This window comes from Drosophila novamexicana, unplaced genomic scaffold, assembly GCF_003285875.2.
Source record: "Drosophila novamexicana strain 15010-1031.04,08,12 unplaced genomic scaffold, DnovRS2.1 tig00004555-arrow-pilon, whole genome shotgun sequence".
NCBI classification, from domain to species: domain Eukaryota; kingdom Metazoa; phylum Arthropoda; class Insecta; order Diptera; family Drosophilidae; genus Drosophila; species Drosophila novamexicana.
Genome location: NW_020825052.1, coordinates 4,599,578 through 4,626,082, shown reverse-complemented (window position 1 = coordinate 4,626,082; position 26,505 = coordinate 4,599,578). Strand labels below are relative to the sequence as shown.

General features: G+C 40.2%; 4 protein-coding genes across 14 annotated transcripts; 3 read left to right on the top strand and 1 right to left on the bottom strand.

Annotated features, from left to right (window-relative positions):
• Nucleotides 1-564: 564 nt before the first annotated feature.
• LOC115770158 (proton-coupled amino acid transporter-like protein CG1139) lies at nt 565-2,759 on the top strand. Of its 7 annotated transcripts, none has more exons than XM_030715317.1 (8): nt 565-701; nt 788-841; nt 898-1,048; nt 1,108-1,229; nt 1,281-1,507; nt 1,564-1,694; nt 1,751-1,929; nt 2,591-2,759. In XM_030715317.1, exons 1-8 carry the CDS (start codon nt 595-597, stop codon nt 2,724-2,726), a joined length of 1,107 nt encoding a protein of 368 aa, XP_030571177.1. In that variant the 5' UTR covers nt 565-594; the 3' UTR covers nt 2,727-2,759. The 7 variants fall into 7 exon arrangements, with proteins under 7 accessions (XP_030571177.1, XP_030571176.1, XP_030571171.1 ...); XM_030715316.1 differs by having other exon boundaries at nt 2,588-2,759; XM_030715311.1 differs by having other exon boundaries at nt 1,564-1,685; nt 1,999-2,665.
• Nucleotides 2,760-3,095: 336 nt separating this feature from the next.
• Nucleotides 3,096-5,346, top strand: LOC115770423 (glutamate transporter polyphemus-like). Of its 2 annotated transcripts, XR_004018847.1 has the most exons (8): nt 3,097-3,238; nt 3,304-3,348; nt 3,407-3,557; nt 3,613-4,095; nt 4,172-4,350; nt 4,411-4,853; nt 4,915-5,015; nt 5,081-5,346. XR_004018847.1 is itself a non-coding variant. In XM_030715692.1 (6 exons), the coding sequence occupies exons 1-6, from the start codon at nt 3,228-3,230 to the stop codon at nt 4,699-4,701; spliced, it is 990 nt and encodes a 329-aa protein (XP_030571552.1). In that variant the 5' UTR covers nt 3,096-3,227; the 3' UTR covers nt 4,702-4,784. The 2 variants fall into 2 exon arrangements, 1 of the variants encoding a protein (XP_030571552.1); XM_030715692.1 differs by lacking the exons at nt 4,915-5,015; nt 5,081-5,346 and having other exon boundaries at nt 3,096-3,238; nt 4,581-4,784.
• Nucleotides 5,347-5,801: 455 nt separating this feature from the next.
• On the top strand, nt 5,802-7,513 carry LOC115770422 (glutamate transporter polyphemus-like). 3 transcript variants are annotated; one of them, XM_030715691.1, is made up of 7 exons: nt 5,802-5,827; nt 5,903-5,947; nt 5,998-6,157; nt 6,207-6,437; nt 6,504-6,680; nt 6,745-6,923; nt 6,998-7,513. In XM_030715691.1, the coding sequence occupies exons 1-7, from the start codon at nt 5,817-5,819 to the stop codon at nt 7,500-7,502; spliced, it is 1,308 nt and encodes a 435-aa protein (XP_030571551.1). In that variant the 5' UTR covers nt 5,802-5,816; the 3' UTR covers nt 7,503-7,513. The 3 variants fall into 3 exon arrangements, with proteins under 3 accessions (XP_030571551.1, XP_030571549.1, XP_030571548.1); XM_030715689.1 differs by having other exon boundaries at nt 5,998-6,148; nt 6,207-6,680; XM_030715688.1 differs by having other exon boundaries at nt 6,207-6,680.
• Nucleotides 7,514-16,098: 8,585 nt separating this feature from the next.
• On the bottom strand, nt 16,099-25,932 carry LOC115770031 (proton-coupled amino acid transporter-like protein CG1139). 2 transcript variants are annotated; one of them, XM_030715092.1, is made up of 6 exons: nt 25,480-25,932; nt 18,870-18,949; nt 18,548-18,697; nt 16,736-17,548; nt 16,510-16,669; nt 16,099-16,446 (listed from the first exon to the last, which is right to left on the bottom strand). In XM_030715092.1, exons 1-6 carry the CDS (start codon nt 25,531-25,533, stop codon nt 16,168-16,170), a joined length of 1,536 nt encoding a protein of 511 aa, XP_030570952.1. In that variant the 5' UTR covers nt 25,534-25,932; the 3' UTR covers nt 16,099-16,167. The 2 variants fall into 2 exon arrangements, with proteins under 2 accessions (XP_030570952.1, XP_030570953.1); XM_030715093.1 differs by lacking the exon at nt 25,480-25,932 and adding an exon at nt 19,439-19,613.
• Nucleotides 25,933-26,505: the final 573 nt, after the last annotated feature.

Here is a 26,505-nt window from a genome sequence, read left to right as displayed (position 1 = left end):
CCCACACAACAGACGCTGCCTCTGTTGCTGCTGTGCTTAATTTCCTGGAATGAATCACTGCTCTGGGCCATGTTAATACTGAAATTTTTAAAGTTAAGGTTGTATTAATAGCACTGAAGATGGGATACCCTATGCAAGAAATCACACAATAAAAGTAAAATAGGTGTTGAACAAATTCTACGTTGTTATGCGGTTAAGGCCTCAGTCCATCGAATGTCGGGCTTTAAAATTTCTTACTATTTATAGAAAAATATCTCCAACTTCCACCCATTGTACCAAAATACGATACATAGCTCCTTAACTATATTTTTGTACTCAACTGAACTCAAAGAAAGGGTATTAATGTGTACGTTGCGGCTCTCTAAGAAATCCTGTTGTCTTTGTCTTCTCTTCTCTTAGACATTTACATAATTGGTAACCGAGTTGGCTCTGAAAATATGGCAAACTCATATGCAAGGCTGTACAAAAATATATAAATATATATATATATATATATATATATATATATATATATATATATATATATATATATTTATATATATATGACTGTTTGTAGAGATTCGTTTTCTTCTATAAGCTAATTTATTAGCTGAAATGGTGCTTAAGAATACAAAAAGCCTTCGGCTTTACGCCCAACAACGCGATCAAGAGCCGCAGGGAAAATGTTCACAATTCTTCTCCTTTCTAAAGGTTCACTTGGGGTAAGTTTTCATGAGTCATTCCATATGAATAGATGTATTTATATATTTGTATGTTAACCAGTTGACTATCGTGTCTTTCGCTTCAGCTCGGTGGTGTACAATAATCCAAATATGCATCAAGAGCACCCGCTTCCAATGTCGTATGAAAGCTATCACTAATGCATTGAGAACATCTAAATAAGCATCTAATACTTAGGGATATGGAGGCCCTCGTTAACCTAATCAAATGCACTTTTGGCACGGGTATTCTGGCGATGCCCAGAGCCTACTGCAATGCTGGCTGGCTGCTAGGTTTGATAAGCACAGTTCTGGTTGCAGCCATTGTCGTATATTCCTTGCATGTGTTGGTAGCGTTTTTAGGGCCCAAGGACCCAAAATATTTTACATGATTTTGCATTAATCACAGATCGACGACATCAACAAGCTATGCAAACGCTATAAGATGAAAATGCTCAGCTACAGTGAGGCCATGCAACTGGCCATTTTGAATGGACCCGTCTGGGCAAGACCTCTAAATAAATATTTTTCGTGAGTTGATGCTGTTTAAGATCAACCACATATCGCAAATGTATCTATTAGCCGGCAGGTGGATATATTTCTTTGCATTTATCATTTCGGTGTGGATTGTGTATATGTGGTGTTTATGGGCAAGAATATCAAGAAACTGGCCGACTTATATTTTACACCTATCGATACACGTATTTATATGGCGCTGATCACTGTGCCTCTGATCTTAACTTTTCTCATACGCGATCTTAAGTATCTGGTACCATTTTCCATTATCTCAAATGTGTTAATGCTCATCAGTAAGCTTTTGAACTTGAACGAAAGATTCATTGAATATTTGGTAATTTTCTTTTAGGCTTCGGTTTAATTTTAAGCTATTTTTTGAACGATTTACCCAGTCTCTCAGAGCGAACAGCCATACAAAGTTTATCTAAGTATCCTCTGTTCTTTGGCACAATTCTGTTTTCAATCGAGGCGGTAGGCGTGGTAACTCATAACAACATATTTTTCCATTTTTCAGATTACAACTGTTTCGTTTCTAGATCCTTGCACTTCAACTGCACATGACAACGCCTGAGAATTATTTGGGAAAGTTTGGTGTGCTGAATCGGGCCATGATAATTGTTGTTATTTTTTATGCATCCTTTGGCTTTTTGGGCTATTGGCAGTTCGGGGATGAGACTTCTAGTTCTATAATTAACAATCTACCCACCGATGAAACGTACGTGCCACAACTCCAAACAATACATCAATACAATCTTCTAATCGTTTCATGTCAATTATTCAACAGCGTGCCTCAATGTATAATAGCCTTGTTCACAATAGCCATATTTTTTAGCTATGCGCTGCAGGGCTACGTAACCATTGAGATAATCTGGCGCAGCTATATGACGCCTAGACTTATGGCGAATGCCTTGAAATCGGTAGAGTATCTATTGCGTATGGCCATGGTGGTTGCCTCCGTTCTTTGCGCTATTGCATATCCCGATTTTGGTCTACTGCTCTCCTTTGTGGGCTCCTTCTGTCTGGCTCAGCTGGGCTTTATTTATCCGAGCCTTATTAATATATTCGTTCGTTATAGCGAAGGCTATGGACCCTGCAAAATATTCCTTTTGCGCTCTCTGTTTTTTATTTTTATTGGGTTGTGCGGTGGCATTGCTGGCACTATGATCTCAGTAGCAGCCATCAGAGAAAAATATGACAATCGTATCTTATTTTTTTTAAGTGCTTTTCACATAACCTCATAAAATGTAATTTTTGTATATTCTAAAATTTATAAAACTGTTTAAAAAAATTAGGTTTCATAAAACTTCATAAAAAATTAGAATTGCTGGAAATCGCCTCCATATTATAATTGTAACAACTTTATTACTACTCAGAAGTACTTCTCACATTCTGGCGGAAGGCAAAAGCTCATGGCATGAGAAGGTATACGAAATGAAGACGTTTGCAAGTACATACATGCTGAAATTGCCTATAAAGATAGAAATTTGTCATGACATGCATTTACACTATTAATGTTTTATGTACCCACTTTTATATTCATAAATTAAATAATTTATTAAGATTCCAATCAAGTTTTCTTATAAATTGTTTCAGATTCCAGGTTAGGCCAATTTCAAGTGTGACTTGTACAATTGCCCGTCTCACTTTGACGTTCTATTAACTCTTCGACTCGCGCTTATTTTGCAGTAGATAAATGAAAGTGACGTTATTTAGCAGCGACGTTTTTATGCCTTGCTGCTGCTTTGTTCAAGTTCCGATTAAACGATATTTCACATGCAGAAAGGTACAGCTGAAGAGATAGTATCCTAGTCGTGCAATTCGCACTACAATACCTTTGCTTTTCTTTATGTTTAAATCTTTCAATGATTCACAATTCGTTTGGAAATTCAAAGCATTTCACAAACCTTGAAAAATGGTACAATAAAATTGTAAACAACACAAATTTCTTCTTATAAGTGTGTAAAAACTAAATTTATATTTTCCAAAATTTAAGGCAGCTATCACAATTTTGTAATGGGCGATGGGTAAGATGGGTTTACATAAAAACTAGTTATGGTAATACATCCAACTACTTCAAACTTATCAATAGCGGCTACAATCCTTATGATAACCGCAATGTGGAGAAGCCACTATCGTAAGCCATATATTTTATTTGTTATATCATCGATTTCGCTCAACCAGCTGTCTTATAGAAATTGTGAAGCTTTCATGACATTACTCAAGTGCGTTATTGGCACTGGCATTTTATCCATGCCCCTGGCCTTTAAGTATTGTGGCACTGTTGGTGGCGTAGTAATGACAATTCTCTGTACTGCCGTAATCATTTATGGAATGCAACTACTGGTAAGCCACATATGTCGAAATATGATGCATTTCATATATATAAACTCGCTCGCAGATAAAGTGTATGGTTGAATCCAGCCGTCGCAATGAGGTGGGCTATATGAATTTCCCAGAAACAATGGTGTTTTCCTTTAGTGTGGGCCCAAAGTGCTGTCGTTACATATCCAAAGGAGTCGGCGGTTTGGTGGATATTATTTTGTGTATCGCGCACTATGGTTTTAACGTAGTGTATCACGTATTCGTTGCCATACATTTCAAGGAACTTTCAGACCTTTATATAACTAGCTCCGATTTAAGAGTTGTTTGTGCTATAGTTGGGCTTTTGTGCTTGCCCCTGTTTCTTGTGCGTCAGCTGAAGTATCTTGTGCCCTTCTCGATAATTGCAAATGTATTGATATACTTAAGCCTCTGCGCCATTTGCTATTATATGATTAGAGGCTTGCCCAACCTTGGTGAAAAGCGTATGCTGCCCTTAAATGCTTTAGATGTCCCCATATTCGTGGGAATCGTTATGTTTGCCACGTCGTCTGTCGGTGTGGTAAGTCAGCCAGCTTTTTATCTACAGGTTAATCGTCTTCGAACCTTCGATCTTAAACTCATACCCATTACCGCAGATGCTGGCTGTTGAGGCAAAAATGGCTAAGCCTGCCCTATACTTAGGTTGTCACGGTATTTTGAGCTTGTGTGCTCTTGTCGTTTGCATCACGAATATGATTTTCGGATTTCTTGGCTACTGGCGTTATGGTGATAAAATAGCCGCTAGTGTTACCATTAATCTGCCCGCTCAGGAAATGTAAGTATTCCACTCTTAATAAGAGCAACTCCTATATACTTCTATATATTTTTATAACAGCGTCGCGCAGCTTACTAAGTTGGGCATTGCAATTGCTGTCTATTTTACCTATCCTCTGAGTGGCTATGTTCCCATAGAGATCATCATAAACCATTATCTGAATAAAAATAACCAACTGAAGCATCCCCATATGATTGAATACATACTCCGCATTGCTTTCGTAATTTTAGTTACATTGAATGCCATTGCTTTTCCGAATTTGGGTCCTCTCGTGGCGTTGGTTGGCGCTTTCTCTATATCCCTACTAAATCTAATATTCCCATGCTGTATAGAAATCTGCCTTTTATATAACGATTCGTATGGGAGACTTATGTGGAAATTATTAAAAAACATACTAATGATCATATTTGGGACTTTTGTCCTTTGTTATGGCAGCTATGGTGCCATTAGGGATATGATTCAACATTATAGTTTCAAATGAGAAGCGAAAACAAAAACTGATCGTGAGTTGATGTTGCTTTAGATCAATATTATGTATACATATATCGAAAATGTATCTAAAAGCCGCCAGATTATCATTTCGTCGGATGGACAGTGTATATGTGGTGTTAATGGGCACGAATATTAAGAAACTGGAAGCTTATCATCTGTTTTCAATCGAGGAGGTAGGCGTGCTAACTCGTACCAACATATTTTTGCAACTTTAAGATTACAACTATTTCGTCTCCAGATCCTTGGGAAAGTTTGGTGTGCTGAATCGGGCCATGATATTTTTGCCTTTTTAGGCTATTAACAGTTCGGTGATGAGACGTCTAGTTTTATAATCGACAATCTACCCACCGATGAGACGTACGTGCCACTACTCCAAACAGTACATTATCGTTTCATGTCAATTTTTCAACAGCGTGCCACAATAGCCACATGTTTTAGCTATAATATGACAATCGTATCTTCTCTTTTTTTTTAAGCTTTTCACAGAACGATATAAAATGTAATTTTTGTATATTCCAAAATTTATAAAATGATTACAAAAATGTTATAATATAAAAACCAGTTTAAATTGCTGGAAAGTGTCTTCAAATACTCAGAACTACTTCTCACATAAGGGACTTGCTATTATCTCTTCGACTCTCGTTGATTTTGCGTTGATAAACTCATGAAAATGACTTTATTTAGCAGCGACGGTTTTATGCCTTGCTATTGCTTAACTTTCCAAAATTGTACAAGCTCCGATTAAATGATATTTCACATTTTACAAGCCTTGAAAAATGGCAAACTAAAAAGTATGCTAGTGTCGCGATTCTTGCGTGGAAAACTTTAGCTTTAAAATAACAACTGCCCAGCGTGATGTTAAGAGAATAATTGCCTATTTCAAATGATTTTTGTATGTATTTTTAACACAGTAAATAACTTAGTATACCTGGATCTTTATATCAACCTTCACTTATAATTCTAAAAACTTCGAAATGGCGCAGAGGTATGTGATTTTCTTATAGCATCCTTGTCCATATTGCAATGCATCTATAGTTAATTGCTTTTCACCTATTAACAGCGACTTTGATCCATATGAAAATCGAAATGTGGAAGCACCATTATCGTAAGTCTATTCCATATAAACTCATTCTCGCTCATCAGGCTATCCCAAAGCAATTGCGATGCTTTAACCTCGCTGATGAAGGGCGTCATTGGCACTGGGATTTTAGCCTTGCCCCTCGCCTTTCACTACGCTGGTTTTATTGCTGGCTCCATTCTGACTGCCTTTTGCACCGCCCTACTTGTTTATGGAATGCAACTACTAGTAGGCAAAGTATATCTAATATAATATCTCATATATCATGTATAACATCTCCCTGCAGATTATGTGTATGGTCGAGAGCAGTCGCCGCAATAGTGTTGGTTATATGACATTTCCCGAGACAGTAGAGTATTCCTTCAGTGTGGGGCCGAAGTGTTGTCGCTATATATCCAAAGTTGTCGGTTTTTTTATAGATGGTATTCTGGCATTGTCACACTATGGTGTTTGTGTAGTGTACATCGTGTTTGTGGCCTTAAATATCAAGCAACTTTTAGACCAAGTGTGGCCTAATGTAGGTGTTTGGATTTATTGTGCAGCGGTGGGGCTTTTATTAATACCACTGTTCCTCTTGCGTCAGCTGAAGTATCTGGTACCTACAAATATACTTGCGAATATTCTGCTCTATGTGGGATTCGCGTGTATCTTGTATTACTTTTGTATAGGCTTACCCCCCTTGGGTGAACGAGAACTGTTTAAATATGACCTGGCCCTATTTTTTGGCATTGTACTTTTTGCTGTTTCTTCGGTGGGTGTGGTAAGTCGAACTGGTATCTAACAGCTAAATCAATATACTTCAACATTCTTCCATATTATTACAGATGTTGGCTATAGAGCAAAAAATGGCTAAGCCCGCCCAGTATTTGGGCTGGTGCGGTGTTTTAGCCCGCGCCGGTATCCTTATAACTGTCACATGTGTTCTTTTTGGATTTTTTGGCTACTGGCGCTATGGTGATCAGGTCGAAGGTAGTGTCACTTTAAATGTGCCAACCGAGGAAGTGTAAGTGTTTCATTCCCTGCGATTTCGATAACATGCATATATATATTATATATATGTCTGCACATTTACACCAGCCTTGCGAAGGTCATCAAGGTATTTATTTCAGTTGCTGTTTTTCTAACATATCCTTTGAGCGGCTATGTTCCCATCGACATTATCATGAACCATTATCTGAAAAAGTATCGCGAACTGAAGCATCCCCATATGATTGAGTACATAATCCGCACTGCTTTCGTAATTGTATGCACATTGAATGCCATTGCTTTTCCAAATTTGGGTCCACTCTTGGCGTTGGTTGGTGCCTTTTCTATATCCATACTTAATATAATTGCCCCGTGCTGCATTGAGCTATGCCTGTTCTATCACGATACCTATGGGAAGTTGAAATGGAAGCTTTGGAAGAATATAGTCATTATTTTATTTGGCACCCTTGTTTTTGTATACGGAAGCTATCGCGCAGTCGTTGATATAATCAGAGAGTATGGTGGCAAGAAAGCTTCTACAAAAGCAAAAGTCGAAACTCCAGAAGTAAATATGCTGTCTAGTACCACACGCCCAGTTGATCAAGGATACTTTTAATCGGACTTAATACTTAATAAAGTTACATTTAAATCTGTAATATACATTTTAAATGTATTTAGCAAAGTGCTATATTACTTCTGTAGCCTCTGTGCAATAGGGAGTTTTATTTTGATTGGCAACAAAATGAAACCTCTTCAAAGTTCTTTTGACATCATAAATTAAACGAGAGTTGAAAGGTCAACTACAAGACAGCTCCTAGTCGCAGCAGTTTCTCGAATAACTCCACCTACTGCCCAGGGTCCTATGGTCTCCTAGCCAGCCATTATCGATAGCTATGTCGACATTGGCATTGGCGGTGATTCCCTCATTAGGTGGCACTCTGGGTAACCTGGCGGACTCTGGCATGTGGCATGTGGCATGTAGCAGGCAACCTGCTTGAAACTGCAGCCCCACTCAACAGCAGCGGCATCGGCATCGGCAGCGGCACAAGCACAGCCTGTTTGTCTGGCAGTCGTCTTCAGGCCCACTTAACGATGCTCCGGAATTTATGCCGATATGGTAATGCATCTGTGCTGGGGCCGCTGGTGCTGCTGGGGCGGCCCGCCGCTTGCCTCATTATGCCATTGATGGACTGCAGTTGAGCGTTTGGATTGCGTAATTTATTGTTTGGGCCGTCGCTTGATAAACTGGTGTTGGATTCCAACATAACCTAAATGGTCAAAACGGGCGACAGGCGACATCTGTTTGTAGTTGCTGCTGCTGTTGATGCTGCTGCTATTGCTATTGTTGTTGTCGTTTTTGTTGTTACTTCTGTTGTTGGCCGGCCAAACATTTTTTGCCAACGCCTGCATATCACTTTCCGTCAAATCCGCGGGGCTTTAAACAAGTTCAACGGGGCTCACATTGGGGGATTGAGCTGTGTGTTGCATTTATGGCTCTAATTAGCTACGCAGGCCGCATGCAAAGCAATGCAAACGATGTTAGTCAACCAACCATTCAGTCAGCTAGTCATCTAGTCAGCCAGTCGGCTAGTGAGCAACTGTTGCTGATCTCTGGCTAATGATTTCCACTGAAATCTGCCACACGTGCAACTTCACCCATGTGGCCAGTTCAAAAGGTTAAACAGCGCAACTGGCAAAAGTTCTGCGTATGCGACGATTGTGGCCAAGTGCAACAAATCATTTTGGGAACCCCAGCCAGCCGATCTTCAGTGCAAAGCCAACCAATTTGTGTTCCGTTGCTTTGCCGTTTGTATAAATCAATTGGCCAGTAGAGTCCGGGCAGGCATCCCATCCAGCAGTTCCAGTCCCACTCTTGAGTCTCAGTTACCGCCACAGTCGCTCTTCGATTTGACAACCCGCTGTGCGGTGTCTATTGGCATGGCCATCCTATAAATTGCCTGCCTCTCTGATCTCCACTGATGCATTATGTGTTTGGACTATGATTTTTCACTTGTTTTAGTGCGTGCGATCTGCGTCTGATTGTCCTATAAATTATAAAGTTTATTGCGCCCAAAGTCAGAGTACGAGAGTACGAGTATTGACCACGGCCCGCCGACCGCCAACAACCGCCCCCGACACTGATGGATTACAAACATCGTGTCTGCCGTTATCTATCGCTTGACTTACTACAAATATTGGTTTATCAAAATATATATATATATTTTTTAACATAAAATTTGTGAGTTATTGGTTACATATTTGCCAGGCGACTTTACTTTCGATTTCTGTACAAATGTTTGCGCAATTTAACGGTCAGCGGCAGTCGTTTATTGACTATAGGATAAGGACAAGTCAAGTCGAGTCAGTTGATTTAGCTGCGCCCCCAAGGCCTTGACCTGTGCGCTGAGGCATCACAATGCGGCAGAATGTCTAAAATGTGTACCGACAACAAGTTTTGCTGGGATCGTCAGGCCAGTTGTAGGAGCCGAGACACAAAGATGCCGACGACGCCACCGTCGCCCATTGCGCTCACTGCACCAAATTTGCAGCCCAGCAACATGGTTGCAAGGTATGTCAGCAACATGTTGTCTAGCAACAACTGACAATTGCTGACTGACTGACTAGCTGACTGACTGACTGAATGACTGCCTGGACAGGCAATGCCTGTTAGCGGTACCTTTAATTGCCTGGCTGCCCAAAATCCATAGACAAAATGTCAGCATAAGTAGCAGCAGCAGCAGCAGCAGCAGCAACAGCAACAGCAATTGCAAACTGGCAACTGACAACTTTGTTGCAGCAACAGCAACAAGCAGCAGCTGCTGCGTCAGCATTAATATTAATTAAATAAACGTTAATTCAGCGCATTAATGCGTAATAAATAATGCCACTTTGAGGCAAAAATTAATGCATAAACGCTACTTATCGCTGCCGACGCCACCGCCACGCACTTATCTGTGTCAACACAGCGCCAGAGGCAGCAACAGTGGCAACCAGCAGCCAAGTGCTGCTGCTGCTGTTGCTGTTGCTGCTGACAAACGCATTGTCAATAGGCCAGACCAATAGCAATATAGATCCGTTTGGCAGCAGTCGAGAGTCGGGAGTCCGCAGTGGATGGCGCGTTGCAATTACATGTCTGTGACAAGAATTTTAAATGAAAATCGCCAGTTGCCGCACTGTGCACAGTGGACAAATGATTCAAACTTTCGCATTACGTGTAGAAAATGTTTAAAACTGTTTAGCCAGTAGAGGCGCCACGCCAGGAGGCACCAATCGCAGCGCTTTGCATGCCCGCCAGAAGGAGCCTTCTATGGCGGCAAAAACGGCGACGCATGAAATTAGAAAGGCATTATTGCAAATCTTTCGCATTTGAGGTTTATTTATCAGCAATTTGTCAGAAAGTGTTTGGCCAGATGCTGCGGCTCAGATTAAAGTGCCCATGTCTCCGTCTACTTTCTAATGCAATTCATTGACACAACGCATTAAAAGAGTTACATTTCGTATCCTAAGGCGGAACATACTCCACACTTTTTGCGATTAGAACAAGGCATAACCAATTTAATATGTACGCTTTACCATAAGGCGACACCAGATAATTCTAAAGGTGATCTAGCCATTCAAAATGTTTAAATGTTAAGAAATTTTATGTCGATTTTTACGTTCTTTACAAATGATAGATATTTTAAGCGTAGGAAGAAAACAGTGATTCAATATATAAAATTAATTAAACCGTGTCCGTTCGTCTGTTTCAATAAACTTCTCGCTTCAAGGACTAATAAACGATAGCCTCACTAGTTTTTCCGAAATCGAAAAATATCGAGATTCACACTTGGTTATTCCTATAATGCCTTAGAGAATTCAAATTCGGTATTCAGGTTCTCTAATAAATCTAATATAGTACTCTTTTTGCATACATCGCCCGACTCCCCCATCCTGCCATATACCAACAACTGCAATTCATACTAAAATCCATAAAATCGGATTATTTTAGAATACACTAAAATATTTTAAAAAGTGGAGCAGAGTAACGAAGAAGCACATCCAACTAATAAAACAAATTACGAGCAACACCCTTAAGTAGATTTGCAAATTTTCACTCTATTTCATATAGCTCTAGCTCTAATGGCCCTTGTCTAAGACAGTTTGTGCTCTTCAAACATGTTCGCTAAACTTATTTTACAAGCCGAATGTGGTAATCAACAAACAGCAAGTCACTTATGTAAGCTCCGCAACCACCCTAACGTCTTGGCAAGAAACCTGCTAAGGAGACGAAGAAGGAGGCTTAAAAAGTGTTATCCTATAGACCTGGCCAAACGCCGACTATAATGAAGCAAAATTAACATGTACATATATATACACATTGTAAATATTTAACTTAAGCTTTCATTACCCAAAACTCACGCTGATAAAAGTTGCTAAAAGTGAAAAGTAACAGAAAATTAGCAAAAATAAAAGTAACTTAAACAACAAAAAAAAAAAAAAAAAAAAAAAAAAAAAAAAAAAAAAAGAATGTGGTAATAGCTTTGGGCTTACTCAAACTCCCATTCAAAATGCTCTCGAATATTTTGAAATCAGCTTTAACCGCAATTTAATGCTGTAAATCGCTGTTCTCGGTGGCTGTACCCACGCCTTAGCAGCAGTTGGCCAAGTGATTTATAGTCAAACATTTGTTCATGTTGCTGCCAGCCCGTGAATGCATTAGAATAGCCTGCTAGACTGGCCGTGCCAGGAGCAACATAATTCAGCAGCGCACCTTTAGTGCAGTTAACAAATAACATCAACTTATTAAATAAAGTTTCAATTCATGGCAACAACAAAACTGGAAGATGGCAACGCATCCAAGCGAACAGCGGCTACCGTACTGTGAATCTGGACATTAGACATCGGTGGGCAGTGGATGGAGGTCGCTGCAGGCGCAGCCACAATAAATCATCACATCGAAGGCATGGGCGCAGATTGGTAGATGAGGGGCAGCAGCAGGGGCAGGGGTGCCGGGTCTGGCTGTTGGACTGCCTCGGCTGGCAGTAACTGCGGCCAAGTTATGTGGCTTCATTGTGGACAGAATGAACGCTTTTAAGCAGACAATTGCAGCCTGCGGCGCTGCAGCAGCAGCAGCAGCGGGAATAGGAAGAGCAATAACGCCAACACGGCAGCAGGTAGGCAAAAACAGGAGACTGTGGCAAGAGATTGGTTAGCAGCTCCCACTGCCCCATTGCCATTGTTCAGCAGATCTTTGTAGCGCTTGTAGTTGCTCCTGCTGCTGCTGCTGCTGTTGCTGCAGTTGCTGCTACACATTTTCGTAGGCAGCGCTGTGCACATAAATCATTGACTTGACTCCAACTGCAACTTCGAATTGCCAGCTTGGCTGCAATATGAGTTAATTTTTGCCAGTTCGGTGCGGGGCCGCAAGCGTATTTGCGTATTTGTCAACTGCAAATTACAACTTTTTCCCACACGTTTGCCTGCCAGCCTGCCAGCCTGCCGCCTGCCTGCCAGCCTACCTATCGCTACGTTGACATACAGCACATGTGGGTGTATGCTGCGATTTATGGCACGCCTGGCATTATAAATTTTCTATTAACTCGCTAGACGTCAGACGGGCAACTGGGCGAGTATGAGATTTGCATTGAATGCCAGGCCAGAGCGAGGTTCCACTGTCTGCTTTTGATAGCGCATTATCTGTTTAAGGCTTTAATTTTGTTTGCCAAAAATGTACGCAAAATAAGTGCGAGAGACACAACGCCTTCTACGGTCTGAGGACGCGACGTCTCTTGACTCTAACTAACTGCATTTGCATCCAATTGACTTGAAAGGCGTTTCGAAGCGAATATCTGTGAATATCCCTGATGCTGCTGCTGTTGCAGTTGTTGCTGCTGCTACTGTTGTGGCTGGTGCCGCATCTCATTGAACCCGACAAATTGGTCATAATTTTTAGCAACTAAGTAATCCCAATAAACATGGCCCAAACATTGTGCACCTGACATTAAGCTGCCAAGCGTATAACTATACAACTACAGTAGAGAAAGACTTGGACTTGGACTTACAGTGAGCAGCAGGAGCTGCAGCAGGAGCAGCAGCAGTAGCAGCAGCCAATAAAATGCATTTATCTGTGCATCGATCAGCTAGAAACCTGTGTACCCAGGCTGCACAACTGTAGCGCATCGAATCGATTTGGCCAGCAGTCAAACATCAATTGCAAATTAACAGTAGTTAAAATCCAAATGAATTTGCGACTGCTGCCAATTTATGCAGCTGGCAGATTATGCCGTTTAATCAGCCAGTTCAAAGGTTGTCCATATACCTATTATGTGATTTTTGCCACAGCGCTGAAATATTATCAAAGATCCAGTCAAGCCAAAAAGATTATGATGGTTAAACGGGCGCCAAAAGGCGCGCATATCCATAAGATACCCACACACACAAACATGCGCACAGCTGTGTGTGTAGCTCTTGATGCGTTTGTTCAATCTGTAAGGCAACAGAGTCTGATTGGTTTTTAAAATTCACACGCTGCGTGCTGGTTATCGAAAAGCAACAGCACCAACAACAGCAGAAGCAATGGCTCGTGTATGTATCCGTCAGATACAATTTTGGACTGTGCACGAACTTTAAACTCTCACACCGACCAGTGATCGCCTTGCACGTTGGTAAATAATAATATTTCAATTGTACACACACACACACACACTCAAACCATGCATATTGCGTCACATGCAAAACGCTTATCGCTTAAGTATTCTATGGATACATCGCTTGTCTTCCTGTGTATGAGTGTATGAGTGTGTGTGTGTGTTGTTATCTGTGGGTGTAATTTTCTCACGGTTCAGTTTTCAGTTACTCGGACCTAAATTGCGTTTGCACATTTCCCTTTCTTATATTTCTTTTTTATTGCCCGCTCGCCTTTTCGCCAACACTTTTGTGGGTGATTACGAGAGAAATAAAAAAAAACACATACACACTCCACAGCACCTGAATAAATATCTTATCAGCGTTTCGTTTCGTTTTTCAGCACTTTATATCACATATTAATTTGATTTCTCAGCTCTTAGTTCTACATTCGCACTTCTGAGCGCCATAAAGAAGCGTGGGAATGCGCTAAAAGTTGTTGCAATTTCGAGCAATTGTTGTTGCTGCTTCCTAAGCAGTTGTTGTTATCGTTCTTGTTGTTGTTGCCGCAGCGGTTTGGCAGTTGACTTTTTATCACTCGCTATCAAGTGCTCGGATTGTTTGCGCACACTGCAAATAAACATGTGTGGCAAATCTCTTGCCACTAGCCTCTGGGAAATGTCAACAAAGTGGAGGCGATAACTATCCCACTAGCTGCCATTTTCAAGGTCCAATCGATTTGAGGGCGTTGTTGGGGAGTAATGAGGAATAAAATAAACTGCTTCAATTTGGGGCTTACGAACAGAGCTTGAACTGTTTTGAAACAAAGAATATAGCAAACTATCTAGTTGTCACAATCGTCATCTTTAGAAAACGACAGTATCATAAGATATGCAAATTATACTTCAACCTATTTGTATATATTTGCAAAAGTTTTATGAACCATTCCACCGTTAAAAACAGCCTCTAATTATTATAGGATGTTCGCTCTCAGTTTTCGTTAAGAGTATTTTAAAAATTAATTATTATTACAATGGAGCATTCTCTGCATGGAGAATTCTTCAAGACATTTCGTAAAATCTTAATCTTAATCGCATCTTGTATCTATCTGCTGACTCTGGTCAAAATATTAAACATGCAATAAATTAAAATAAAATAATCCATAACAAAAATTTATCAATTAACAAATTTTTGTGTCAAGTTTGATAATCAAATTTCTTTGATATTAAATGAGCTTGATAAACCTGAATTCAGCCGAGTTGGTTTAGGATATAAGATTCATACAGGATATTCATATAGGAAGCCATTTTGAGGATTTTCCTTACGTATATATATATATAAATAGTCGACTTTTTTATTTTTCAAGCTTCATTCACAATTTTTGGCGTTTCTTGGCTTGGTTATGCTCCTTTTACGTAAGGAAAATCCTAAAAATACATATAAATCTATATTACAACATAAGAATAGTCTTTACAAGGGGGTAAAAGCCACTAATCCTACCATGACAAGTGTGTTCTTTCTTAATAAATCTAAAAAGCATGCCACGATTTTGACAATTAAAATTCGTAGCATACTTTTGAGCTGGCAATGATAGCATAGCATACTCTTAGTCTGTCGTCGGTTTCATGGCTGATTGACCCAAAGCGAGCATTTACAGACACATTCCAATTGGATAACAATTGCAATCAGTCGCAATAGCCTCGAAAATGATTTGCTTGGTTTTGTTGTTGCTAAACTATAACAGAACTTACCCATTAAATGTTTGGCCATTTAAAATAATATTGATTACTAATATAAACACGATTATATAATAAGAGCAAACTTTGGAAAGGTACTAAAAGAATTGCTTTCGATTTATTTCTTGAATAATTTGTTTTGAACTATGTGAGTCCTTCATATAATGATCCAAAAAATAGATGTCACGTAAATTTGCCATAGAAATTATGAAATCATTCAATAAAATTCGAGTATTTTTTGAAATTCAATTTTATTTGCAAATTATGCAATTGATGTCATTTTGGATACGTATGTATATATTTGTAATATGTCACGAATAATTGAATAGGGCATAAAAATAGAGAAAATCAATGATATTTTAATAAACGAAAAATATAACAAAACTAACATTTTTTATGTATGCGTGTGTGTGTGTGTGTGTAACTTGCTTAACTGTCTGTTTGTCGGTTTTTGTGTGTAACTAATTTAGTTCAGCTAGGAACTAATTACAACTACTATAACTACGATATATTTTGTTGTCAAAAGATCACTACGTTTACGAAATCACTTCTGGAAGAATTCTCTAACGTTAATGCCACAATTATTTATGATAATGCGGCATCGACTAAATCAAATACTTTGTTTGGATGATGGTAGATTTAAAGGGTGAAGGGTTAGGAAGAAGGTAACTACAACAAAGTTGCCCGTTCTTGGCCTGAATGAAGTTAATGATACTATGACATAATTAATTTTCATGGTTTTAGTTTGAAATTTAGATGGGGTTGAGTATGTGGTAAGCTGGTGGATTGGGAACGTTGGAGTAAGTGTAGCAGAGGGAGAATCTTATAAAACTTTGGTTAGCCCTAAAATTAGTTAAAAACTTAACTTAGATATCCCTGTGCTTAGAAGAGTTTTATTAAAACTAATTTAAATTAAATTAGCGTAAACTTTTGGGCGGCTGCTCACTGTGCATCGCCCACATGGCCCCCGTTAAACTCAGCCTGAAACTCGCATATGCTCACATATGTACCCGTTACGAAGCCCACAATGCCAAACAATATCAAACCCGAGTTTTTCCACAACCGCCACTTGAAGCGACCATAGCCAGGATCCTCATTGTAGACAGCCAATTCAATAATCGCCGGCACCATCATGCCCAGCGTGCTCAGGCAGACGGCGCCAATGAGCGAGATAAATGGACCCAAATTGGGCAGCGCCACAGCAATGCCACAGCAAAGAATCTGTCAAATTCAAATTGATCAAGAGTTAATTTTTGGTAAAGTATCAACAGCAGCATGACTTACCACCAGGCCCACACGCAGTCCGTACTCGCTGATGTTCTTGCGCGCAGCAGGAATCTTGTTCTCAATGCCCTTCCACAGGATGCTGACTGGCACATAAAACTGCAACGTGAAGGTAAAGAATATAGCAATGGCAATCATTAGCTTAACGGATTGTGCCAATCTGTAAGAAGAAAAAGGAAATGAGTGCTGCTATGCGAGAGACCTTTAAGTCGTTGCGGATACTCACTTGTCTTCCAGGGGCAGATTCAGTGTTATGCTAGCCTCGGTATCGGGGCCATACTTGAGATAGCCAAAGAAGCCGACCAGTGTGTAAAGGCCAATGACCAGGCCCATGCCCAGATTGAGCACCGAGGGGCAGCCAATGAAGTGGTTGGGATTCTTCATGTCGTTCTCCAGGGACATAACTACACCGATGCCTTCCAGGGCAAAGATGACCGTGCCGAAGAACAGAGGCCACTGCACTGGCGAAACCACGCCCGCGCGCTCAGCTGGCGCTGGCAAGTCCGTAAACATATAGACGAACGTTATGACAATGCCCACAAACATCAGAATATTGGCAATCATCGAGAAGGGCGTCAAAAACTTCAGATTGCGCACCAGGCACATGAAAACCAAAGGCGCAGACACAATCACAATCCACAAACGCACGCTGAGCACAGTATCCATGTAAACGCCGACCACCTGTTGTACATTGGTAGCCACAAACACCAGATAGATGCAGCAGCAACCAAGCAGATCGATCACTAGAAACGTGTTCACCATGAAGCGTATGAAGCGGGACCAGCGATTCAGCGAGGGTGGACCATCCAGAAAGGCTTGTTCGGCGACATCTGCGAAGCCCATCATTGGAATCTTGCGACGCCGGCAGAGTATATGCGAGCACTTGACCAGCACGTGTACGCAGTAGGTGCACAAGGTGCCCACGAATAAGGTGGCCACCAGACCAAACCACAGACCGGCATTGGCAAAGGCCATGGGCATGGCCAGAATGCCTGAACCCAGTGAGCCTTTCAACAGATGCACGAAGGTTTCCAAATCACTGCGAAACGAAATGGACTCAAATATTAATTGATATAAACGCAGATAATTCTAATATCAAATAATATCTATAATATGCAAATCGTGTCCGGCTGCCAAAAATAAATAAACGCGAACTTAGGTTGCATTCAAATATTTACAAAAAATATAAGAGAGATAATATATAATAGAGAGAATCTTGCATATATTTTTAGATACACAGGCGCACACACACCGCAAATTCAATCTAATCAGAACAAAAAATAACTAATACGAAATTAATTATTTTGTTTAATAATTTATACGTGAATCAATTCTAAAACATGAATCAATCCCATTAAACCGCAAATAAAAGCAAACAAAAAAGAATCGAACGTAATTTACCAAACCCAACTTATGTTTGCCAGTGCACAACATGGCGCCGTGTCTGCCCCCGCCCTCTCTTTGCGAATTTCACACACATCAACAGACAACGTTACACATTTTGCACTGTAAACGAATCGTGCAGTATTATCTCGACATTTGCGTTTTTTTTTTTCGTTCTAATTTTCGCGTTTTCTTCTTATTCGTTTCTATTTGCGAATCTACTTTATTTTTAGTGTGAAAGCTTTTCAGCAAAAGTCCAAGGACAATGTCAATAAAATTGCAAATGTATTTCCGTTTTTTTTTTTTTCATTTTCGTTAAAATTACAACAAAGGCGGGCAGAGAAATCAAAGTCTAGGCAAAGTTCAATGACGTTAATTAATTAGTTAGTCATTGATTTATCTTAAAGAGCGTGCAGTTGGGGCAACTATCAGCTGTTTATATAAGATAATTCGAGAACGAACTATGCCAATGTTGTCACAGGCACTAAATGCGTTATCCAATCCTACACTTTTCCGTAAGAATATAAAGAAAATATAGTTTCAACATAAAGGATGTTGTATCCTTGCATGTTGCATGTCCTAACCCGAATATCATATACATGTATCTATCGGGATTTCCCACTTTCATTTCACTTAATTGATCGTTAATACTTACGATGTTGGGTGCTCCACTTTGCGGTGCTCGAAGGGATTATAGTGGCCATCCTCGCCATCATCGCCGCCTTTTTTGCGCGTCAACACCAATGGGAGGGTGGACCCAGCCGCCTGCTGGACTGGCACGTCGGCCATGTCCGAGCGTATAAATCTATCCGAGGATGAATACATTTCAAACATTGTAGTTGACGAATTGTTATCGATATTTTTGTACATTTTGCGCAACGCATGCACAAATTATCTTGTGGTTAAAGTATTTGATTCGTATGCGCGCTATAGCTACGTCGGCTACGGCATCGAAAACTAAAATGAAAGGCACTCACTTGGGCTGGCTTATGCTCGCATTGTTCCTGCTGCCATTTTTCTTCTCGCTGTCGTAGACCGTCACAACCGTCGGAATTTTCTGCAAAAGAGATCGTTGAGTGTTAGGCAATTGACTGAGAAATCGATAAGGTGCATTTGCAAGCAGAATGCAGAGCGCAGAAGAGCACGCGCACTTATGTAAAACAGCCAGCTGGCTGATCGAGAGCTGCAGCTATGCCAAAAATTATTTACGTAGTTCTGAGCAAGATCAGTTCAGTTTATGGCCAGCGTGGGACGCTGAGCGAGCTTCAATGGTTACTTGTTGCTGGATTTGCAGTCACATGACCTTGACAAACACTATGCGCAAAGTCAAATTTGAATGTGCATCAGCAGACACGAGTGGATCGAGCAATTTGAGTAATTCTTGTCTTGTTGTGCTGGTAAACAGAACGCCCGACAATGCAGCGTATAGAGACATTTTTTGGCAACACCCGCCGTATGCGCATTATTCAAGTTCAATAGTCAAACTATTATGCGGAAGAAGAACGTTGCGGTCACACACACAGCATGCCTATGGACTCAGTCGCACCTGCTGATTCAAACTGGCGCCGCTCAACGATGTGGTCATTAATGCAGCACCGCTCGATGGTGCCGGCGGTGGACCGCCCCGTTTTAGCGACATCTTCAATCTGTGGCGACTGAGCGCTGCGCTGGATAAACGCGTTTCTCGCGACCTGGGACCAAAGCTGCTCAGCTCGTACTCTTGCTGCTGCGGCTGCTGCTGCGGCTTCGGCTGACGCGGAGGCAATGGCGGCTTTCCGGCGGTGGCGTTCAGCTTGAAGGCGTTACGCTTTTCGTTGTCAAGATCAAGATAAAGTTCAAGAACAATTTTTTAAACGACATGCGCGACGTTTACACGTGCAATTCCAGTGGGACACAATACAAATCTGTTCGCGTCCACGTCCAATGTCGTCCGCTTATATGCACTTTTGTGGCCAAAATGAAAAGCGACAACTACAGCAGCCACAGCCGACACACTCAGAGAGTGGTCTGCGATCTTTTGCAAATAGCTTCAAAAATAAATAGTAGACACACGGGACACGGGCGCACACAATAGCAGAACAAGCTGCAACAGAAAGGGGCGCCTTTTCAGAACTGAGCAGCTATTTAGTGACGGGTTTTTTCAGAACGAGATTTTTCGGCATCTATAGTTCTAACAATATAGAAACATTGTTTGGGGTGCAGCAGCATTCAAAATACTCGTAAATGCCGTCATCAACTGCTTGGACTACTACTATTGTTTCCTATATATTCACACGTGCGCCGAGAGAGAGAGAGGTGCGCGCGGCTATTAAAAAAAAAAAGCACAATCTCAACGAGTGCTCCCACATATAAATTGATCAAAATCAGTGCGACGCCGTAAGCGACATGATACGACTATGCCATTTGCGACGTAAATAAAAATAATGAGGAAACTGTAAATTTGCGCAAAAAATGTGCGAAAAATATTTACGGTTGCAACAACAACAGCAACATAGACCTTAATTTCTGCTTTAGAAATCTCTTTTTGTTTTATTTTCAAGGGGTAAATATATTATTTAATTTTTTGGACAGCGATTTGAATTTATTAGAAAATTACACCATAAATTAACAATTTACTCAATTTGCTTGGGCTAGCAAAACAAACGCAAAAACATTATTTTTTTTAAAGTTGTTTTTTTCTTATTTATGAGATAAACGCACAAATTTCAAACAGCAAGAGACCACAATGCGTATACTTATTGCGGGATCACAGCTCCATCTATGAACAAAAACTGCAAGCGCACACTTAACAGCGGCGAATGCCACACAGCGCCGCGAATTAGGCAACGAATTTTTCAGCAGGTGAAAAACAATGCGACAAAATCGAACGGCTGCATAAATTACAAAGAATTATTAACAATATTTTTTCATGAAAGTTAGGTTTTTCTCGGTAATTAATAAAACAAATCAAAAAATTCCAACAATCGGCGTGATACAACATGCCGTATGCTTATTGCGTTGCTAGCGCCATCTATGAATTGTACACATAAGCTGCTTCAAATGTAACACAGTTGACAGCAGCAAGTGCCATATAATTGCGCGGCGAATTTAGCAACGAATAAATTCATTGACTAAGTTAAGAGCAATATGGAGAAATCAAATGGATACATTGTAAATACTTTTAAGATTTTATTGAGAAAGCAGCTTTTTCAGTTATTTCAGAGATATATAGACAAATTTCAAACAAACAGCATTACGTAACAACCGGTGTTTATTGTTTGCTTGTAATGCGCCATCTATGAAAATTTACCGCAATTTACTGCTACAAGCCCGCAAAACTTAACAGCGGCGAATTAAATCCACCTTTTAAATCTGTAATTGTTTTGATTTAGTTTTTGTCTAAGCGACAGAAAATAGGATATTAAGCAACTGAAGCTCAGACAATTTTGATTCCGCTTAAATATTAATATTTATATATTTCCTTCACTCTTTTATGTCGAATATATAATAAAAACACAGGACATTTAACATATTTTCAAGCTAATGAATCACTTAGTAGAACTTTCACAATTTAATGATTGAGATGTAGGACCTTTCTTATTTTTTATAAAATTTATAATTAAAGTATTTCTGCTATGCAAAGAAGAGAAAAGTTAATATTCTTAAAATTTAACTCTGTTATCGTTATATTCACGGCCAATTGGCGTGATAGAACTGCCTTGGCATATGCCAAAAGGCAACTTTACATTTTTACGCTTCAGTTGACGTTAGTTATGGACCACAGACAATTAAATGCCAAGCGCGCAAATGCATTAACAAACAATACCAAAATACAAGCATAAACAAATATAATCGCTGAGAAAGTCCGAAACTCAGAAACAAAAGAATCCCATAGTTTTTCAGTCGCATCATTTCAGAAACCTAATATACCTTATGGAGTGTTTTAGTACAGAGTATTACAATTGCATATAATCATCGCGTCGTATGGCAATTTCAGACTAAAAATAGTTTACGCAATAATAAGACAGCTGGGCTAACAGAAATTCAACTGCATTGGGGCGCCAGTTCATCTCAACTAGTCAGTCAGTCAATCAGTCAACCGTTTTGTCGCGTGCAACTTTACGAGTCGGAAACTATTTACAGTGTACAGCAATTATAACAACAAAAATACAAACATATTTGTATTGCGCTTGCATTTATTTTCCGCTTTCAGTGTGTAGGGTGTGCTTTGTGGGGAGCTCTAGAATTTGTACCCGCATTCAAATGGCGTCAACAGCTACCCAAACAGCGCAAGTCGAGTGAAAAGAGTGCAAAAAGTACAACTCGAAACATGTGCTCTAAAGACTAACAACTGATATGAAGCTTGAAAGCGAACTGCAAACAAATTGCAAGCGCTGAGAGCGGAGCGATCAACACGTGTCGTTGGTACGGTTCAAGTTCAATATGGTCAGAATTGCCATTAGCATTGCAAACTATGGCAAATTAGGAGCTGAAGAGGCCTTCATATGGCGTAGTGCTATATCCAGATGAACATGGAGCGTAGCATGCCAAAGGCAAGTCGGCAGTGTCCGACTTCGAGTTGACTTGGAACATAAGAACTTGCTTCCACTTTATGCATCAGATACGCTTTTTGTTCAATAACTTCGATGTGTATAAATCGATTTTAATAGCACACAGTTCTGTGTAATTACCAATGTCGCGTTGGATCAGGATATATGCTTTAAAAGCCAGAGCTTACTTTACATACCTTTGCAGAAAATCATGATACCCTGTCTTATATTTGTAGGTGAAGAAACTTTATAAAGAAGCTTCACAATTATTTGCAAACTGATTTACTTGTTACCCATGGAGATAGCTGTGTTATTATAGATATAGACACATACATTGTATAAGCGCTATGTCATAATAGCTATATAGATATATAGTTATACCCATTGTATAAACATGCAATCAGAAAAGGTTTGCAATGGGTGGTATGACTGTGTCGAGTATACATTATGTAAGACTCATTCTAAAACAAACATTCATGCCGTTTCCGGCCCTAATATACCCTAATAGACAGTCGCAGCTTTGGAAAAAAGTTGTAAATCTTTATTGCTAACTATTAAAAAGCTTTCCGGCTGTCGAATTTATTAATTTGGCAAATTATGCATAAAAAAGCTGACTAATGTATACGTTATCGATCATCATGAGTATCTACACACATGTAGTATAAGCGACTGACAAAGTTGGTAATTCATGAAACCTAATCAATATTGGATACAAATATGCTTTTAGCTTGTATCAGGTAGCTCACAACGTTTGCATTTCGATAACGATAACAAATGCTTGGAGACCTAAATAAGCAGCCACGTGGACAAAAAATATTTGCAACACAAAAATCTCGGTGTAATCTAGAAACGTGATGTTACAAAGTTTGCGCGCCAATACATTAGCAATAATTTTTATAAAGTGGTCTGCCGCTTTTTCTGGAATGACAAAATAGCCCGTACTCAACCCCTCCCCCTTGCCAACCCCCCTAAAATGCAATGACTAAGTTAGAAATTCGCACATTCGCAGGCGTACAACGCAGGCAGTTACATGCCTTCATGTGCATTTCTAATTATAACAGTCATGCCAGCTCCATAGCTCTAGAGTTCTATAGCTCTACGGGCTCTCCATAGTTTTTTTGCTGCATGCCATTGAACTTACATAAGCGAGTGGAGCAGAAACAGAAGCAGCAGGGAAATGAAATCGAAAACGGCAATAGCAGCACAAAGCAACAACAACAACAACAACAACAACAGCAGCAGCAACAACAAAAAGGCAAACAAAGCCAACAATTTGTAGTGGAAAATTTTTACAAAACTGGCTAAAATGCAAGCAACGAAATATGCATCACGTGGCCCCCAGCACACCGCTGAGCGAGGAAAAGTCGCTGAGCTCAGCAAAGGCAGCTCATTTCTAGCGAAAAACTGTCAGCAATCAGTCAATGCAAACACGTCAATTTATGGTTTGGCCTGTTCCCCCCAAAAATGTCATACGGGGCGTATGGCATCTGAAAAAAGCGCATTAAGGCGCCAACTATTGCCAGATAAGATAGCAAATGGGCCACATATTGTGCATGTGCCATACGACAGCATGTACGTATGGCATAAGATTTCAATATGCCAGCCAGAACAGGCACCAATCAGAGACATTGAGCATTGCCAATTGAAACTGTTTCAATATGCATGAATCGAACGCAAATCCCAGAAATTGGAGAACCAATCGAATGCTCAGTTTACCTGATGCCAGAACAAAATGTGTTGCAGTCAGGTTTCAGGTGCAGCGGCACTGATGCAATGATGCCTCATGCCTGCCATAAGGAGAGAATCAATAGAATCGAGAGTGTGCAGCAGTACAAAACGCAAATAATTGCACTACAATAGCTGGCGAGAGTTTGGTCACACTTCCAGAGTGCGACATGAATGCTTATGGCATGGAAAATTACCAAATGCGATCGAATTTTGCGCTGTGCCACTTAAAGAAAAGCAACGCAGCAAATTCATCGATGGCGCTTGCGCAGCAGTAGCACGGCTGAACGACTTTAAAGAGCGACTGTGCGACCGAGGGACAGACGAACGGTCTGACGGACAGTCAGACAGTCGGTCAGACAGACGGAGTCGTCAAGTCAAAGTACAACATTCCATAATTTTTGTGCATATTGCCACGAAATTGTAAACGCTCTGCTCAAAAAAATGTAAACCCTGAAAAATGCTGACGCAGTAGGTAGACGAAAGACGACGTCGGCAACTGCGGGCCATAGACGGTCTGTTGTATGCCCTACTTCGTCCCCTATCAAGTGCCCGCACCGAATTCGAATCCCAGCCAGGCAAACATAAAAGTGCAAGGCGCTCTCGCACAGGCTGCGAGTGGAAATTTCCACTGCTCATAAACAACAGCAAGAACAACAGCAAGAAAAGTTGCTCTAGGGGCGAGGGTGGAAATATGTCTATGTGTTTCTCATAGCAGCAACAATAACAGGCACACACGAAACCGAAACAAAAACATCCCCGAAATTAGACTTCAGTTTTGGAACTCCTTAATTTGTTATCATATCAAACAGAGTAAATGATATTTGCATGCGCCAATTTGACCTAAAGTCGATCAATCAAATGGGATCAAAGGATTATTGGAGAGTTAAGAGCTATCATTAAGATGAGCTGATATAAAGACATTTGATTGAGTGTGTCACATGCAGATGATTCACTGTGTCGGGGAATCAAATAAGACCCATTTATGGATAACAACAGTTAACGGGAATTGGTGCTAAACCAGAAGTTTAATTTGATATGTTGTTAATGTTTGGTTAGTTATTAGGCAAATGTCTAACAATCAGATCGTTTGATCTTGAGGAGTAACTCTCAGCTGATTAGATCGAATATATCTAATAAGATCAGAACTGTCAATATAGAAAATATTTATGGAAATGTTCTTTGAGCTTAGACAAATCGATGTTGACAGCAAATTTCTATCCAGTGCATAGCATTAACCCCCTCTGAAGAGGAATGCCGAGCGGTTCGCTGATTAGCATTAGCTCGGAACGGGGTCTTCCACCCTACCTTGATGGGCAGGGTAGCTACTTACGGTATATTCCGCCGGTGCCAGCGGCGTGCGTGAATCGCTTTTGTGAAAACTCATTTTCACCGCAGCGAAAATCCCGGAGGTGGTGGTGTTATCCTGTCGGCAATGGCAACTGTCGCGCGCTTAACGTATTTTGTAAACTCTCGGTCAACGCGTTGCGACGCGTTTTCCAGCAATTTCCAAACACTTTTTACAATACAAAATAGAATTTAATGGGGGAAATTTAATGCAAAAATTGAGACTTGATTTTCAATAATTTTGTATAAAGATAAAATGCAATATTACTAATGCAACTCTCAACGACTTGCGACCGGTCAGGTTTTGAAAAATTCGACGTATTCAACTTTTTTTTTTTTATATTTGAGTTTCTTGTTCTTGTTAGCTGTCGAGGGAAATTTAAAACGTTGCCAAGACGTTGCAAAGAAAATTTAAAAGTTCTAACAACCGCACAGTTTGACAAACAGAACAAGAATGCCAACCTTCGCGTAAAAACGAGCGAGTAAAACACCCGATTTGACAATTTGACGTGCAACAGCAAACAGCAGAGAGAGAGAGAGAGAGAAAGAGTGAGAGAGATAGAGAGAGCGAGCGTGAGAGCGAGAGAAAAGAGAATGTGTGGCAGAGAGCGGAGAGCCCGTGTCTAGTTCCGCGTTTGATAATGAAAAGTGCAAACTTGCAACGTAAGAAAAGGAAACTTGTTCGGCTCGCATATATGGGCGTTCCGGGGACTATCCAATATTTCCACTTTAAAATCAGTTCCGCTGCACTTGGACTTATTTGGCATATGAGTCACACGCTCTCTAGTTTTCCAGAGAGCACACATTTCAGATAGTAAAAACAATCCGAATCAGTTATTAAACAAATCTGAACTAGTCAAACCTAAGTGTAGACTGCCAATACCCTGTAATACCCCGGAAGCTAAAACCGATTATTTTACTGAATGTAATAAAATACACATTACAAAGCTCATTACAAAATGTTTACCCAATCAATAAATACCGATAATTGTTAACGTTTAACTAAATGCTA